The 17,091-nt window shown below is 41.6% G+C and overlaps 1 protein-coding gene across 7 annotated transcripts in view; it reads left to right on the forward strand.

Moving 5' to 3' along the window:
• ZMYND8 (zinc finger MYND-type containing 8) overlaps positions 1 to 17,091 on the forward strand; it is a 191,582-nt gene that overhangs the window by 130,146 nt on the left and 44,345 nt on the right. For all 7 annotated transcript variants that reach the window (XM_033963697.1, XM_033963695.1, XM_033963693.1 and 4 more), the window contains 2 exons: positions 2,572 to 2,724; positions 12,856 to 13,368. In XM_033963697.1, coding sequence (XP_033819588.1) covers positions 2,572 to 2,724; positions 12,856 to 13,368 — 666 coding nt within the window. The remainder of the gene's footprint in view (positions 1 to 2,571; positions 2,725 to 12,855; positions 13,369 to 17,091) is intronic.

A 17,091-nucleotide genomic window follows, 5' to 3' on the forward strand; every position in this document is an offset into this window, starting at 1 on the left:
AGCCAAAAGGAAAGATTTATAAACTATAAAGAGTTTTACCTCATTCAAAATTGTCTTTTCTTTAATAAGACATTAACTGTGTTTTATCTGAGGCCCTCCAAGTACCTACAAATCCAAAATGCGGCCCTGCAAAGGGTTTGAGTTGGAGACCACTGGATTAACTGTAACCATGACATCCTGTTTGTCTTTGGGAAGCAGAGCTGAGATTGTGATGTCATAATGTCTCATTCCACCAATAAGAGCCAAGCTCATCAGTGATATCACAATGGCTTGATTGTCCTGTTCTCCCCTCTGCCCCAGCCAGCGGATTAACCGTTCCCCTTAACTCAGTGATCTCAAACTCTTTAATAAGACATTAACTGTGTTTTATCTGAGGCCCTCCAGTACCTACAAATCCAAAATGCGGCCCTGCAAAAAAGGGTTTGAGTTTGAGACTATTGGGTTAGAGGTACTTGGGTACAAGCAAATAGAATATCATGTCTGGGTGTGGAGGTTGGGTGCAGTTTTGTTTTGAGGCATCTTTTAGCTGTGTTAAGAGGTGAGTGGTGTGTTAGATATCTCGGATTTACTAATAAACCCAAGATTAGTTCTTAGGTATATGGTGATTGGGAGAAAAGGTTCCACTTCAAGTCTACTCATATAACATAATAAATTCTAAAATTTTTTAGAAGACCTCAGTGTGGATTGCATAAGTCAGATAAAAGCCAAATGTTCAATACTTCAACCCGTGCATGAGCATAAAGCTGAATGCAGCACACCATCACAGAATCTCCTCAGGTGCATCATAATGTGATTAAGTGCAAACCCAGTCAAAATAAAATAAAACCCATTCTCACAAACACATAATCTTGCTGCACAGCCTTATAAATAATTAAAGCAATGTAAAAGGACTTATCTTGTGCTAAAAATATGGCAAACGCCGCCCCTTGTCCTGATTTTAAAGCTTTTTTGCTATCTTCAATTTGTTCATCCGCCCATGTTTGAGAAGCAGCCTCGGTTCTACTGAACTTCCGTTTCAGAATAAGCCCTTCGTCAGGAACCTCCTTATGCTGCCAATGTAAGTTTCTCAAAACTAGCATGAACAAAGACAAAAAGAGTTTTACAGTGGGGAAGGGCTTGGCCTCCACTGATTATCAAGGACCCACAGTGACGTCATATATAGAAACATAATGGCAGATCTAAGCAGAATGGCCCATGTAGTCTGCCCATCCACAGTAACCATTATCTCGTTCCCTCCCTGAGAGATCCCACGTGCCTATCCCAGGCCCTCAACTTTATTAGTAATGACAAGAATTCAAATGATAGTATTCCATTCATTGTTTACATTTAAACCATGTGGGGTTACTGAGTTCATCTCAAAAATCCAGTACTGTTCTCTGTATTGGATATGTTGCTTCTTATTGCCCATAGAGTTGTCAGGGAACATCCGAGTTGTTCAAAATATGTCATGAGTCCAAACAGTGGGGAACCATGGGAGCTGTAGTTGTAGCAATTGTATATGTCATCATTTGTCCTTTTGACCCTGATTTATGTCGCTCGGACTGTTAGGAAAATAAAACCAAGATTAACGGAACATAAAAGCAGATTGCATACTGCTAAAACTACAGCTCCCATGGTTCCCAAATGTTTGGACTCACGGCATACTTTTGAACAACTCAGATGGTTCTCCGACAACTTTATGGGCAATAAGAAACAAAATATCCAACGCAGAGAAAATGAAAACATCGAATGGAATACTATCATTTGAATTCTTGTCATTATTAATAAAGTTGATTGTATGACGTCATTGTGGGTCCTTGATAATCAGCGGAGGCCAAGCCCTTCCCCTCAGATGGTTCGTCTTGAAATGGATTCCTGACAACTTTATGGGCAACAGATTGAATCAACTGACAAAAAGAAACTCTAACCGGGTCAGAAAATTAGCACTAAATGTAAAGCTGAAGTTGCTTTCAGGGTAAAAACTGCAGTTTTATTGTCCTCATTATCCGATGGCTTCAAAATTGGCCTTCATTTATCCTACATACTGTAGAACTATCACATGCATGGAACATAAGATATGAGCCTTTTGGTGTTCTAACAGCATCAGTTGCCTTCATCTTTGCAGGACAAAGTGACTGTTGCAGGATGTTTTAAAACAGTTCACAATAATTAGAAATCGCTTTTGACTAATGGAAACTTTTTCTCTCTCCTCTACAGTGCAATAATAGTTATCAGATTATAATTTCTGATTATTGAAATGATTCTGTATAGAGAAAACTAGAGTGTGGGTGTGATAAGATTACAATAGCATATCTAAAACCATTATTTGATTGCATGTATAAGATGGACAGAAAATATTCCTTTTCTTTCCATCTCAGGTTTTCCTTGATAGATGACAGAGCATTGCACAGATAACAAGGAAATAACAGTTGTTCTAAAAAGATTGTTTTGATCCTGAATATTTTACTTTGGGAAAATTTTTTATGGAGAATATGTTAACATACACTGTCCTACCAGTGACTGATTTAAGGCACTGGTCTGTCTTACTTTGTTTAAAAAAAATAAAAAAATGTTTGTGTCTTTTTCTTGCAGATCGCAGCAAAGCAGAGATGGATCTCAAAGAATTGAGTGAATCTGTTCTTCAACAATCGACACCAGTGCCGCTTATTTCACCAAAACAACAGATTCGTACCAGGTTCCAACTTAATCTGGACAAGACAATAGAGAGCTGCAAAGCACAATTAGGTACAGTATACATGATTAAAAATAGGGCCGCTTTTACCTATGGCCAAAGGGGATAGCTACCCTAGGTCCAGCTTAACAGGATACCATAAGTAAATGTGGCCTTGTGCATAGGGCCCACTATGGTTCAAAATCTTCCTTTTTTTCTTCCTTCCCCTTCCCTGGACTAGCTGTTTCTCAGGGAAAAATAGCAGCTGGAGCTGCCGCCACTCTGTGCCATTTGTGGCTCTGCTTGTTAGGAACAGGAAGTCGCATCAGAAAGTGCAGGGCCAGCCGAACCATCAGCAGCAGCCTTATGGCTGCTATTTTTCCCCAGATAAGGAGGTAAGTTGTGAAAGTGGGACACCCACAAAAGTTTGCTCAGAGACCTTTAGGTGGTTAGTGTGGCCCTAATTAGAAAGTACAGAAAAAAGGTTGGCCTGGTAGCTCAGGGAAGTGTTGTAGATTACCATGCAGAAAACCTTGATTCCCAGCTCAGCTTGTTCTACACTTTGGTTTGGGAGTGCTGTTTTTTGGGACTTAGAAACCATAGTCTTCATGAATGGTAACACTTGGTGGCTGGATTTAAGGCACCTCAGTGCAGGAAGGAGCCTTCGGTCTTTATGGAAGAAGAAGTAAGAGATCTACCTGAATTGGAAATGGTTTTCAAGGGTGATGATACAGAGGAACTGAAAAAAATCTTGGTGAATCGGGAAGACGTACTAAGCCAAAATGACAAGTTAAAAAATGATAAATCACCTGGACCGGATGGTATACATCCCAGGATATTAAAAGAACTCAAATATGAAATTGCTGACCTGCTGTTAGTCATCTATAACCTGTTGCTAAAATCGTCTGTAGTACCTGAAGAATGGAGGGTAGCCAGTATTATGCCTATTTTTAAAAAGGGTTCCAGGGGAGATCTGGTAAATTACAGACTAGTAATCCTGACTTTACTGCCGGGCAAAATGGTGGAAACAATTGTGGAACACATAGACAAACATGATTTAATGAGACACAGTCAGCATGGGTTCAGCCGAGGGAGATCTTGCCTCACCAATTTGTTTGACTTCTTTGAAGGTGTGGGTAAAGAGGAGCTGGTTGATGTAGTTTATCTAGGTTTGCAGAAAGCTTTTGACAAAGCTCCTCATGAGAGGCTCCTGAGAAAATTAAAGAGTCATGGGATAGGTGGCAAAATCCAGCTATGGATTAGGTTATCAGATAGAAAACAGAGGTTAGAGGTAAATAGTAAATTTTTTCAATGGAGGAGAGTAAACAATGGAGTGCTGCAGGGGTCTGTACTGGAACTGGTGCTATTTAACTTATTTATAAATGATCTGTAAATTGGGATGACGAGTGAGGTGATTAAATTTGCAGATGATTCTAAACTCTTCAAAGTTGTTAAAACATATGCAGATTGTGAAAAATTGCAGGCAGAACTTAGGAAATTGGAAGACTGGGGGGTCCTTTTATCAAGCCGCGCTAGCGGGGTTAGCACGTCGGACATTTCATCACGCGCTAACCCCCGCGGCCGGCTAAAAAACTAACACCTGCTCAATGCAGGCGTTAGCGGCTAGCGTGGCAGGCTGTTTAACGCACGTTAAACCCCTACCGCAGCTTGATAAAAGGACCCCTGGGTGTCCATGTGACAGACGAAATTTAATGTGGACAAATGCAAAGTGGTGCACATTGGGAAGAATAATCCAAATCATAGTTACCGGATGCTAGGGTCCAGCTTGGGGATTAGTGCCCAAGAAAAGGATCTTGGTGTCATTGTAGACAGTATGATGAAACCTTCTGCCCAATGTTCGGAATTATTAAAAAAGGGATAATATAAAAAGATATAGTGGCACTAGAAAAGGTTCAAAGAAGAGTGACCAAGATGATAAAGAGGATGGAATTCCACTTGTATGAGGAAAGACTAAAAAGGTTAGGGCTCTTCAGCTTGGAAAAGAGACAGCTGAGGGAAGATATGATTGAAGTCTACAAAATCCTGAGTGGAGTAGAACGGGTTCAAGTGGATCGATTTTTCACTCCGTCAAAAATCACAAAGACTAGGGGACACGTGATGAAGTTACAGGGAAATACTTTTAAAACCAATAGGAGGAAATAGTTTTTCACTCAGAAAATAGTTCAACTCTGGAACACATTGCCAAAGGTTATGGTAAGAACGGATAGCATAGCTGCTTTTAAGAAAGGTTTGGACAATTTCCTGGAGGAAAAGTCCAAAGTTTGTTATTGAGAAAGACATGGGAGAAGCCACTGTATGCCTTGTATCGGTAGCCTGGAATATTGTTACTCCTTGAGTTTTGGCCAGGTACTAGTGACCTGAATGGGCTGCTGGACTTGATGGACCTTTAGTCTGACCCAGTGAGTTTATTGTTATGTTCTTATATTGGTTTGTGCCCCCCCTCCCCCCTCAAGTCAGAGATGATTTTTAGAATGACTGCATTGAAATAAGTTAGGGTGAGGAAGGAGGATTATATAAAGAAGGGAAAACTCCTTAGGTTATTTTGAAAGAAGGCTCATTGTGTCAGATCCAACTGCAGTTCTGACTGAACTCGAAACACAAGGGAGAGGAAAAAAATTCTGGGTTAACCCTTTCAGGACCAAGGGACATATTTGCCCCATAACTTTAAAATCCTATAAATTTTGATTGGGATAGTCTACAGTTCTAAATTTGATATGTACGGATTCCATATGATACTGCCTTTATGTAAACAAACTGGTTCCGACATTCATTCATTAGCGTCGTTGCCAGATTGACGAGAAGATTCACTTGCCACACTGTCCATAAGCCAGAAGTTTGATTTTTTTTTTAAAAAAAAAAGATATTTCACAAAAAAAATCAATTTTTTGGCATCTGCAAGCCCTTTTTACCATAAAAATGTCGTCAAAACCACAAAAATTGGCCTACGATCCTTATGGTCCTGAAAGGGTTAAAGAAAGGAAAGTTTAAGCATAGCTTCTTCCCCCACCCCACCTACATCCTGATCATTTCCTTTTGGCTCCTTTATTACAAATCAGTACGTGGTGTGCAGCAGAAGTCAAATTTACAAGAATCTGACAGGGACCTCGGAAGTGGATGCTTCTACTGTGGTACCTCTAAACTGGGATGAAACTACCAATTCATTTCACTTAGACTGCCTTTTAAAGCCAGGGTTCTTAAGATATTTTTGGTTCCTGCACTTCAACTGATCAGCGAAGCCCTTGCAGCCCCTTCCCACTAAGGAGGGCTACATTTGTTGATAACTTATTTATTTATTTTTTCAATTTTCTATACCGTTCTCAGGGAGCTCAGAATGGTTTTACATGAATTTATTCAGTTACTCAAGCATTTTTCCCTGTCTGTCCCGGCGGGCTCGCAATATATCTAATGTACCTGGGGCAATGGGGGGATTAAGTGACTTGAAACGGTACAGGGTCCTCACTCAACAGGATAAACAATCCAAAAAAGTAAAAATTCAATAAAGAACAAACCAACTTGTGTCATTCTTCATGTTTCTTTATTCAAAAATTCTTGTTCCAATGCTATAATGCCCGACGGGACCCATTTCGCCAACACTGGCTTTTTCAAGGATTCCAGCAGGGAGCACTTATTTTCGACTTCCTCTTACTTCTAGAAGAAACATGAAGAATGACACAAATTGGTTTGTTCTTTATTGAATTTTTAATTTTTTGGATTGTCTATCCTGTTGAGTGAGGATCCTGTACCGTTTGGAGTTGTTCTACTTACCTCACTTTCTATCTTCAAGAACCTTTGCTTTAGGGATTAAGTGACTTGCCCAGGGTCACAAGGAGCAGTGTGGGTTTGAACCCACAACCTGATTGTAAAACCGCTTAGATAACCTTGATAGGCGGTATATAAAATCCTAATATTTTTTTTTTTTTCTCAGGGTGCTGAGGCTGTAGCTTTAACCACTGCACCCCTCTAGAAATCAAAATGTAGTAAAAGTGAACCAAGTAAAGGACAAGCAAGCCATTGTGACATCACTGATGAGGTTGGCTCTTATTGGTGGAATGAGGCATTATGACATAACAATACCAGCTCTGGTTATCAGTGGCTGAAACTTTTCACAGTTTATTTATTCAATTTTCTATACTGTTCTCCCTAAGGGAGCACAGAACGGTTTACATGAATTTATTCAGATTCTCAAGCATTTTTCCCTATCTGTCCCGGCAGGCTCACAATCTATTTAATGTACCTGAGGCAATGGAGGGATTAAGTGACTTGCCCAAGGTCACAAGGAGCAGCATGGGTCTGAACCCACAACCCCAGGGTGATTGAGGCTGTAGCTCTAAAATTGCTAATGTTCTTAAAATTACAGTAGAACACAGTTGTTGTTAGGTGCCATCAACTCATGTTCGAGTCCTAATGACTTGATAAATTACAGATCTGAAAAGAAATGGTTTTGTACTAGTCAGGTAAAGTGCTCCAGCATCATCCCCATGGTTGTTTTCAATGTGTCTAGCCATCTAATTGCACAGTTATGCTACCAAAGTGACACAGAACTATTATACTACATAAATTCTACATAATACAGTGGTACCTTGGTTTGCGAGCATAATTAGTTCCAGAAGCATGCTTGCAATTCAAAGCGTCACCCAGCCCTGCTCTCGGCTCCTCCAGAATTCACAGGCGATGCCTCCACTGCTGCCTCGGCCACTGGACCTATCTGTGCGGTTCCTCCAGTCCTTTCGGGGAGGATGTTGCCGCTGTATGCTGCCTCTCCAGGCGGACGACGAAGGTCTCTCTCCTGCAGGAACCACCCAGTGCCCGGGCTCCCACTCGGGGAGTGCAGACAGCGGCTTCCTCGTCGCTCTCTTCTCTGTATCCCAGTCCGCCATTGTGTCCATTCCCTTGGCCAAGCTCCACCCCCTTTTGATTCCACTTCCTGTTTCCGGCAGAGCTGAATGCGGCATGGGCAAGGCGGTGGTGCCGTGGGTTGGTGCGTGCTGGAGGTAAGGGTAGGGCCGGGCCGCAGGGGGAGAGAAGCCGGTTCCCGGGGTAGTGGTGGCAGTTCGGTTTGGGGAGTGACACGCTCGTTTTGCGAGTTAAAGTTTACTCAAGTGTTTTGCTCGTCTTGCAAAACACAAACCGCATTACTCGCAAACTGAGGTTTGACTGTATTATTGAATAAAATGACCATTTACAAATAAAATATACTAGGAACCATTTTAGTGATAAGCATTGCAACAATTTAGTAATTTTAGTCGTTTCATCACAGCTTCTGACATGAAGACATGATTGTGCAACCTGGAGAAGAAATGTACAAATGAACAGATGGCTCAGGGGAGAGGGGAAAGGGTAGACATGAATTGCTTGCTTACTTTTTCTAAAAATACTAGGATTATGGGGCATGCAATGAAGCTTTTAAGTAGTAAATTTTAAAACTGTAGAAAATATTTCTTCATTCAATGTGTAATTAAACTCTGGAATTGGTTGCCAGAGAATGTGGTGAAAGCAGTTAGCTTAGCAGGGTTTTAAAAAAAAGATTTGGATAATTTCCTAAAACAAAAGTCCATAAACCATTATTAAAGATGGATAAGCAGCATAAAATCTGTTTTACTCTTTTGGGATCTTGCCAGGTACTGAATTGTCCATTGTTGGAAACAGGATACTGGGCTTGCTGGACCTTCGGTCTGACCCAGTATGGCAACTCTTTTGAAGTTTAAATAAAGAAGAAAAAAAACCCTTAAGTTTCACTATTTACCCTCAACCAATGATCAAAACTGTGGCTAAGGTTTTATTATTTATTTTATTTTTAAAATTTCTATATTTTTCCAAAACAGTTTATAAAAAGTTACATACTGTACATAAAATATTAAAACAAATCAGAACAAGATAAAAACAAAAGCAGACAGATTCAATCCTTACATAAGGTCAATTGCTCAAATAAATGCATCTACAAATAGTTGTGTGTTTAACATTTTCCTGAATGAGTTCCTGTCTCTACATTTTTGAATTTGACCAACAAGGCTATTCCACAACGTTACTTCTGCACATGTAAAAGTCATGGCATTCGTTTCAACATATTTAGGATTAACTTTTGTTTTCAGCAATGCTGAACTTTCGGCAGTGGCGTACTAAGGGGGGGGTGGTCCGCCCCGCCCCGGGTGCAAGCCCTGAGGGGGTGCTCCCGGTCCGGATCCCACCCCGCCGTGTGCCGCGTGTGGAAACAGCCTGCACAAGATCGCGATGCCAGCGATCTTTGCCTGCTTTGGTTGTTTCCTCCGCCGCGGTCCCGCCCCTCCTCTGACGTCAAGAGGAGGGGCGGGACTGCGGCGGGGGAAACAGCCGAAGCAGGCAAAGATTGCTGGCATCGCGATCTTGTGCAGGCTGTTTCCCCAGGTAAATGGTGCGGGGAGGCCGGGGGGATGAGCAGTCCTTTGTGGTCGTGGTGGTGGTGGGGCCGAGTGGTCCTTTGGGGGGGGGCAGCAGGCCTTCAGGGTGGGGCGGGAAGGCAGGCCTTGTGGGGGGGTGTGCAGGCCTTCTGGGGGGGACAGGCCTTCAAGGGGGACAGGCAGGCCTTCAAGGGGGGGGGGGACAGGCCTTCAGGGGGGACAAGCATGCAGGCCTTCAAGGGGGAGGGCAGGCCTTCAAGGGGAACAGGCAGGCAGGCCTTCGGGGGGGTGCAGGCCTTTGGGGGGGGACAGGCAGGCAGGCCTTCAAGGGGGAACAGGCCTTCAAGGGGAACAGGCAGGCAGGCCTTCAAGGGGGGGGGACAGGCCTTTGGGGGGTGCAGGCCTTTAAGGGGGGGGCAGGCCTTCAAGGGGAACAGGCAGGCAGGCCTTTGGGGGGGGTGCAGGCCTTTGGGGGGGAACAGGCAGGCAGGCCTTCAAGGGGGGGACAGGCCTTCAGGGGTGGGATGCAGACCTTTAAGGGGGGTACAGGCTTTCAGGGGAGGGGGGGGGGCCTGGTGTAGAAGTACACGGAGGGAAAGGGGAGGGGTTCAAAGAGACGTGCATATGCCGGACTTTGGGTGGGAAGAAATAATGGGTCTGAAAATAGAGGAGAGGAAGAGAGATGATGGACCATGGGTTTTAGGGAGGGAAGGAACAGAAAGGGAGAGAAGTTGGACACAAGGGATGGTGTGGAGGGGGGGATAGAGATACTGGTTAGCAGGATAGTTGGAAAAGAAAGGGAGAGATGGTGGACCCTGGGGTGGTGGGGAAGGAGGGAGAGCTGCTGGATGAAAGAGTAGTTAAGAAAAGGTGGATCTGTGGAGGGAGACGAAAAAAAGGAAAGATGCCAGACATCCGGCGGAGGGAAGGGAAACGGAAGGGGAGGACAGAGATAGCAGATGGATGGTTAGCACGGAGAAAGAAGAAAGAAGGAGACCCTGGCAAGCAAGTTATCAGAAGACAACCAGAGCCTTGGACCAACAAGATTTGAAAAATAACCAGACAACAAAAGGTAGAAAAACTAATTTTATTTTCTGTTTTGTGATTACAATATGTCAGATTTGAAATGTGTATCCTGCCAGAGCTGGTGTTAGACCGTAAACATGAGCTAGGATTTAACAGAGAGAAGAAAAGTCCTTTTTGTTTCTTTATTTTATTTACACCACAGCGCCAGTGTGGTTAGGAGAAGCCAAAGGAGGGTGAAAAAGCTATAAAATAAACCCACCAGGATGTTTGAAAAAAACACCCAATTGGGCAGGAAAATCGAATCGATAAACCAATTCAATAGGCTGAATCGAATCGAAATTTTTTTTCCTGAATCTGGCAGCACTAGTTTGCGCTACTACTTAGACTTTAGGACCTGGGATTGGGGAGAGATGGCATCCTCAGTACTTTATAATGCAAGTGAAACGAGGATTTGGTCAGACTTTTGAAGGGACTGCAAAAGAAAAATATTGTATAGGCCGGGGACATGAGACAGCAGGAAATGGGAACTTTTCTTCCTTCTATTTTTGTGAATGGAAAGGCTGAGGATGTCAGAGAGTTCAGTTAAAATATGTGCTTTATAAGAAAATATAATAATGTGTTTTATAAAGTTTATAGCATTGCTGGCCTACCCGGTAAGGTGTTCCTAGTGGTGGTGGCGGCAGCAGCGTGTCAATGTGTTAAGAGGTGGTCTGGGAAATTCTGCTGAGCAAACTCCAGGCCCATTTCCACCCCCCAGTTATTCCACTCCACTCAATTGGTTCACACACTGAGTGGATCTTTGGGTGTTGTTTTGGGATCTCTTCCAGTGGTTTGTCAGTATCTCCTTCTGGTCCAAGGAAGGAAACTTTGATAACCTTAGCATTGACCTACAGAATATGTTTGTAACGGTGCTGCTTGTGTGGCATTAGGCTATGTAGTGATCGAAAGAAAAAAACAGACCTTTGCATATTTTTGCACTATATGGTAGGTGTATGAGGAGATTCACATTTCCTGCACAGCTAAGTCCGTATGAAGTTACCTTGTGCTGTATTTGACATCTAGCAAGGTCTCTGTTTGGAAGGAAAGATCTAAACTTAAAAATGAAGTGGCCAGAAGTTATGGTAAAAGCAGATAGTGTAGCTGGTTTTAAGAAAGATTTGGACAAATTCCTGGAGGAAAAGTCCATAATCTGTTATTAAGAAATGGGGGATGTGTCCGCTTGCCCTGGATCGGTAGCATGGAATGTTGCTACTCTTTGGGTTTTGACCAGGTATTAGTGACCTGGATTGGCTTCCATGAGAATGGACTACTGGGCATGATGGACCATTGGTCTGACCCAGTTAGGCTATTCTTATGTTATGTTCTCATCTGTAGGGGCCTTTGTTTTCACTTCTTATTTTAATGTATTTTTTTCTGGGAACTTATCAGTGTTTTTTATAATGGGAACAAAAATGGAAGAGAATTAATGTGTGTGGAATGAGGGGGTAACTAATTTCTTCAGCTAAATAATTCAATCCACCTCAACCAGACATAGGAGAACTCACGCACCATTCACACACCCTCCAACCAAAAACGTCAAAAGAAAAAAACTGTTCGACAACCTCCTAGCCATTCGAGCTGCAACACTCGACCCCCAACTCTACAACCTATTGACCTCGACCACAGACTACAAAACCTTCAAAAAGAAATAAAAACCCTTCTATTCAAAAAACACATAAAACCGAACTAACACAATCAGAATTGTCCCAAGCATCACCTGCAACTACTCCATATGTACTTCTGATGGTCATTGCAATTCAGACATAATTTATGTTATGTTATGTTTGGAATAATGGTTACATATATGAGGTTCAATAAAAGAAAATTTTCACTGCCTGTTTCTATTCTGACCATTTATTCCGTTTCATGGTCATTACAAAAAATATTTTTTTACATGGGGGGGGTGTCAAAAAATGATGGGCCCCGGGTGCACATACCCTAGGTACGCCACTGACTTTCGGAATGCAATGATCTTAATGATTGATTCCCAGACATCAAACTCTTAAAAAATTCAGAGATCATGCCATATAGAAATTGGTCATTCCAACGAAGGAGCAATATTTAGTTGATCCCTCTATGGCTCTTTTCTATAAATGTTTTTAGCACTGACATGGTCCTCAGATACACCACCTCGGGCTCCTATTGATTCATAGCCCCAGGCTTTATGTCCCTTTACAGCTCCGTGCTACTCCACTTGACCACAGTATGGAGCTGTAAAGGGATATATGGCCTTGATGAAACTTGTTTAGTGAAACATGTCGGCTAAGCTAACCCAGTTTTGAAGGCCACGTCTAAGATAAGTTATATTACTAACCTATTTAAACTATTTATATCTATTGGAAATAAGTTATTTAAAATTATCATATCACTTGTGGGTTCAATGAGGAGGCTTCACATAAAGCCTGGGGCTCTGAATCAGTAGGAGCCCGAGGTGGTGTATCTCGTATAACTGGAAGATGGCTATATCCTTAGCAATGTAACTGGCAGAGCGTCTCTCTTCTGCTGCAATTTACCATGGATGGATTGATCAGTATCATGAATGTGTATATATTTTTTGTCTCTAATTAAAAACTGAAAAATTGGTTCCAATTGATAACTGTTGATCCCGCTGCCTTGAAACTGGGTATAATGCAAGCTTTGTCTATCATAGTTAAAAATAATAGCAAGGTAAAGTTTCTCAGTCTGTTTTAGATTTTCCAGTGCTATCTGACTGCTGACTTTTCCTCTTGGGATTTCTACATACAGGAATAAATGAAATCTCGGAGGACGTCTATACAGCTGTAGAGCACAGCGACTCTGAGGAATCGGAGAAATCAGACACTAGCGATAGCGAATATGTAAGTGAGGAGGAGCAAAAGTCAAAGAATGAGCAAGAAGAGGGAGAAGAGAAAGAAAACAGTAAAACGGAGAAAGAGCCCTCCTCTGTCAAAAAGAAACCCAAACAACCTCTTCAGGCAGAAGTTAAAGAGGAAGGAAAAAGCACGCCTCCAGCAGAGGAAAAGGCCGAAGCAGTGGTAGTCAAAGAAAAGACCAATACAAGCACAGAAAAGGAGGTTGCGGAAAAGGTGAAAAGTATGCCACATCCTGCAAAGGAAAAACTGAAAGGTAAAGATGAGACAGACTCGCCGACTGTGCGCCTTGGGCTGGACTCTGATTCAGAAAGTGAACTTGTTATAGACTTAGGAGAAGACCATCCTGGACGTGAGGGCCGTAAAAACAAGAAGGAGCCAAAGGAACCGCCAGCTAAACCACCTGAGGGTATGCCTTTATTCTGGTTTTGGGTTTTCCCCTCCCCCTCTGGTTTGTAATTTCATCAGAGCTGTGATATAAAGCATATTAGTACAGGCAAACAATTACAGCACATGGTAGTCAGTATCTATAAAGAGAGAGATAACACATTCTGAATTCCTTTTAGTTCATTCTACAGAACTCATTATTAACATTCCGCAAATTGATAAAGACCCTCCTCTTCAACTAAAGATCACCCTCTGTCTTCTCCCCCCCTTAAACCCCCTCTCTCCTCTCTCCCCTGCCTATCTTCTCCCTAAATTTCAATATAGTCCTCTCCTAGTCCTTACACTGACAAACTGTATCTAAACTCATAGAACTGTTCTTAAACTAAACTACTTATATGTAAAGTCTACGCTTAATTTGCTTATTCTCCCTTTATTTAAATTACATCACGTTCTTATAGTCCAAACATTTAAACCTGTTGTACTTCTTATATGTCAAATTACTCTCCATTGTGTATGTTCACTTGTAGACCGTTCTGAGCTACTGGGAGGACGGGATAAAAATCTAAATAAATAAATAAATAAAATAAAATAAATAAAAATAAATAAATAAATAAAATAAAATAAATACTAGGGCAAGAGTGTCAAAGTCCCTCCTCGAAGGCCGCAATACAGTCGGGTTTTCAGGATTTCCCCAAGGAATATGCATGAGATCTATTAGCATACAATGAAAGCAGTGCATGCAAATAGATATCATGCATATTCAATGGGGCAATCCTGAAAACCTGACTAGATTACGGCCCTCAAGGAGAGACTTTGACACCCCTGTACTAGGGTGAATATATTACTTTCATAGACTGACATATTAAAGGGTTATTTTTCTCCCATTTTTTGTGCATTATCTATATCAGCGGTGCTCAAGTCGGCCCTCCAGCATCCTTTAGCAAAATGTCTCTCAAACATTTTTTTTAGCTTTGGCACACTAAACGGACCAAATGGTTTTCACGGCACATTCTAATTGAAATTATAAAATTGCAATTAAATGAGTTTATTTATTTAAAATTCTTTAAGCTATATATTGGTAATTGTAACAATGGTGAAACTAAAGTAGATAGAGTAGAATTGCTAATCAATGTGATGGATGGGCTTGGTTTTAAGTGCAAATAACTCAAAATACGTCTTAAAAGTCGACAAGCAAATACTCATTTCATTATCCACCATCTGCAGTCGTTCTCTTTTTTTTAAATTTAATTTCTTGCAGAGTTGAAAATCCAAGTTCGCAAAGATAAGAAGATCCAAATGGTAACAAAGCCTTGATTGCTTTGTTGTTCAAGTTAGGATAACTGCTGCATAAAAAAAATACTTGGCGTTAGTTTTCAAGAACCAATCACGTCAAAGAATGATGCTTGTCTGTGTGATTGTATCCTTACGCACACAGATGCTTATAACATTGACAAACTCTTGCATATGCAACATACATGCCATCTATTTTAGTGTATACTTATGAGGGGAATTTTTAAAAATAAAGTAAAATTCTGAAATTTCTCATAGCAGACCCGGAATTTCTTTGGGGCACACAGTTTGAGAGACACTGCTCTAGCAGTAGGGCTTTAAGAATTTTCCTGGTGAGATTTGCATGCCCTGCTTCTAATGATATACAAATAGTTTTCATGTCTATTTATTAAGGACATCTAAAAAATTCAGTTGGATAGTGGAGGGTCTGGTTTGAGCCCCCTAAGCTACAATTAACACACATTTTACATCTTGCTCTTGATGAGGGATTTGAGCCCTCTTCTAAAAGGTCTGGTAAGTTTTATTATTGATTGATTTTGGTGATTCCTTTTGGTAAAGATTTTTTTTTTTTCTGTGTGAAAACTGGGGAACATGCTGGTTATGCCTCAATTGTACTCACCATGTGGTAGTGTGGGTACATGAAGGGCAATTCTGTAACTGTGCACCTGCACTTACACACAATTTGCACATATAACTGCAGGGCTAATTGGCATTTAAGTGCATAAGATTGCTAAGCACTAAGAACATAAGAATTGCTGCTGCTGAGTCAGACCAGTGGTCCATCTTGCCCAGCAGTCCGCTCACGCGGCGACCCCCAGGTCAATGACCAGTGCTCTAAATGAGTCCAGCCTCACCTGCGTTTAGCAGGAACTTGTCCAGCTTAGTCTTGAAACCCTGGAGGGTGTTTTCCCCTACAACAGACTCCGGAAGAGCGTTCCAGCTCTCCACCACTCTCTGGGTGAAGAAGAACTTCCTTACTATTCTAAAAAGGCACGTATAATTGTAAGGGGTGCATACACGTGGGAGGAGCATAGGCAGGATATGAGCATTTCCCACTTACATGCTCAACTTAGAGAATGTTGCCAGTTGTATAATTGCTTACTAAGTTTGTCCATTTACATTTGCCATCATCCTGGCATAGATGGGCATGCCTATATATAAATGGACTGTTATGGGTTTATGCCAGGAATTGTGGAATAATGGAATCTGCGCACCCAGATTCAGAGCTCACCATTTTATATCTAGGCATGCCTTTATGGAATGTAAGTGGAAAATGTTGCCACACTTTAATTAAAGGGTCTCATAGTTTTACGCTTTCAAGGCTACATGTGTTTTTTTTTTTAGGGAAAAGACAGGTGCAGGTTTCTGGGAATACTTCCCCCCCCCTAGATATCTTTCAAAGCAAAAACATACATGATTATAATTATTAAGCAGAAAGCAGATCAACAGGTTTAGAAATGTGTAATTTATTAAACTAAACCTTAAGCTTATATACCGCATCTTTCCATAAGGATAGAGCTCGGCATTGTTTACAAGAGTTTTGAAGAAAGGAAAATATAATAAGAATTAGTGATTATATAGCGAGCAGTGGCATTTACATTTTTGAAAACAGCCACGTTTTCAGATGTTTTCAAAAATATTTGGAAGGAGCCCAGGTTACGCAGCTGGACAGGAAAGTTATTCCAAAGCTCAGTAATTTTAAAGTAAAGAGATTTCCCTAATTTTCCAATATAGATAATGCCTTTTAATGAGGGGAAAGATAATTTAAGTTTTTAGGATAGATCTGGTATTATTACAGAGCACCTGATATGTCCATGTTTCGCCTTTTTAAAAGCTGTGTCAGGGGTTAAAACTAAAGGGGAGTATACACACGTTCCCCTGTTAGCAAAAGTCTTATCCACAGTTGGTCCCAGCACTCTCTAATTGGAAATATGCTCCGTTACAAATTGCGCATCTCTGCTTTCTGTGTGTTTGCTGCTTTGATTGATTGCAGATCATTACATCTCTCTTTGTATCTGCGGTTATAAATATTGTCCCACTGAAACAGCTGTTTTGGAGTTACTGATCAGCAGGCTGCATTTTATTTCTTGGGACTAGAAGCTTTTGGCACTGATCCCCAATATGGGAGGTGGCGGCGGTTCTATTGAGGAAGATAAATGGTTTATAGACAAAATCGCGCCGACAACGGCGCGCCAACAACTGAGCGCAAGGTTGACGGCGCACCAAAGAAAAGCACTATTTTAAAGGGTTCCGACGAGGGGTGTTGGTGGGGAACCCCCCTATTTTACTTAACAGACATCGCGCTGGCGTTGTTGGGGGGTTTGGGGGGTTGTAACCCCCTCATTATACTTGAAACCGAACTTTTTGCCTATTTTTTAGGGAAAAAGTTCAGTTTTAAGTATAATGTGGGGGGTTACAACCCCCCAAACCCCCCACAAAGGCAGCGCAATGTCTG

Source organism: Geotrypetes seraphini, chromosome 11, assembly GCF_902459505.1.
Source record: "Geotrypetes seraphini chromosome 11, aGeoSer1.1, whole genome shotgun sequence".
NCBI classification, from domain to species: Eukaryota; Metazoa; Chordata; class Amphibia; order Gymnophiona; family Dermophiidae; genus Geotrypetes; species Geotrypetes seraphini.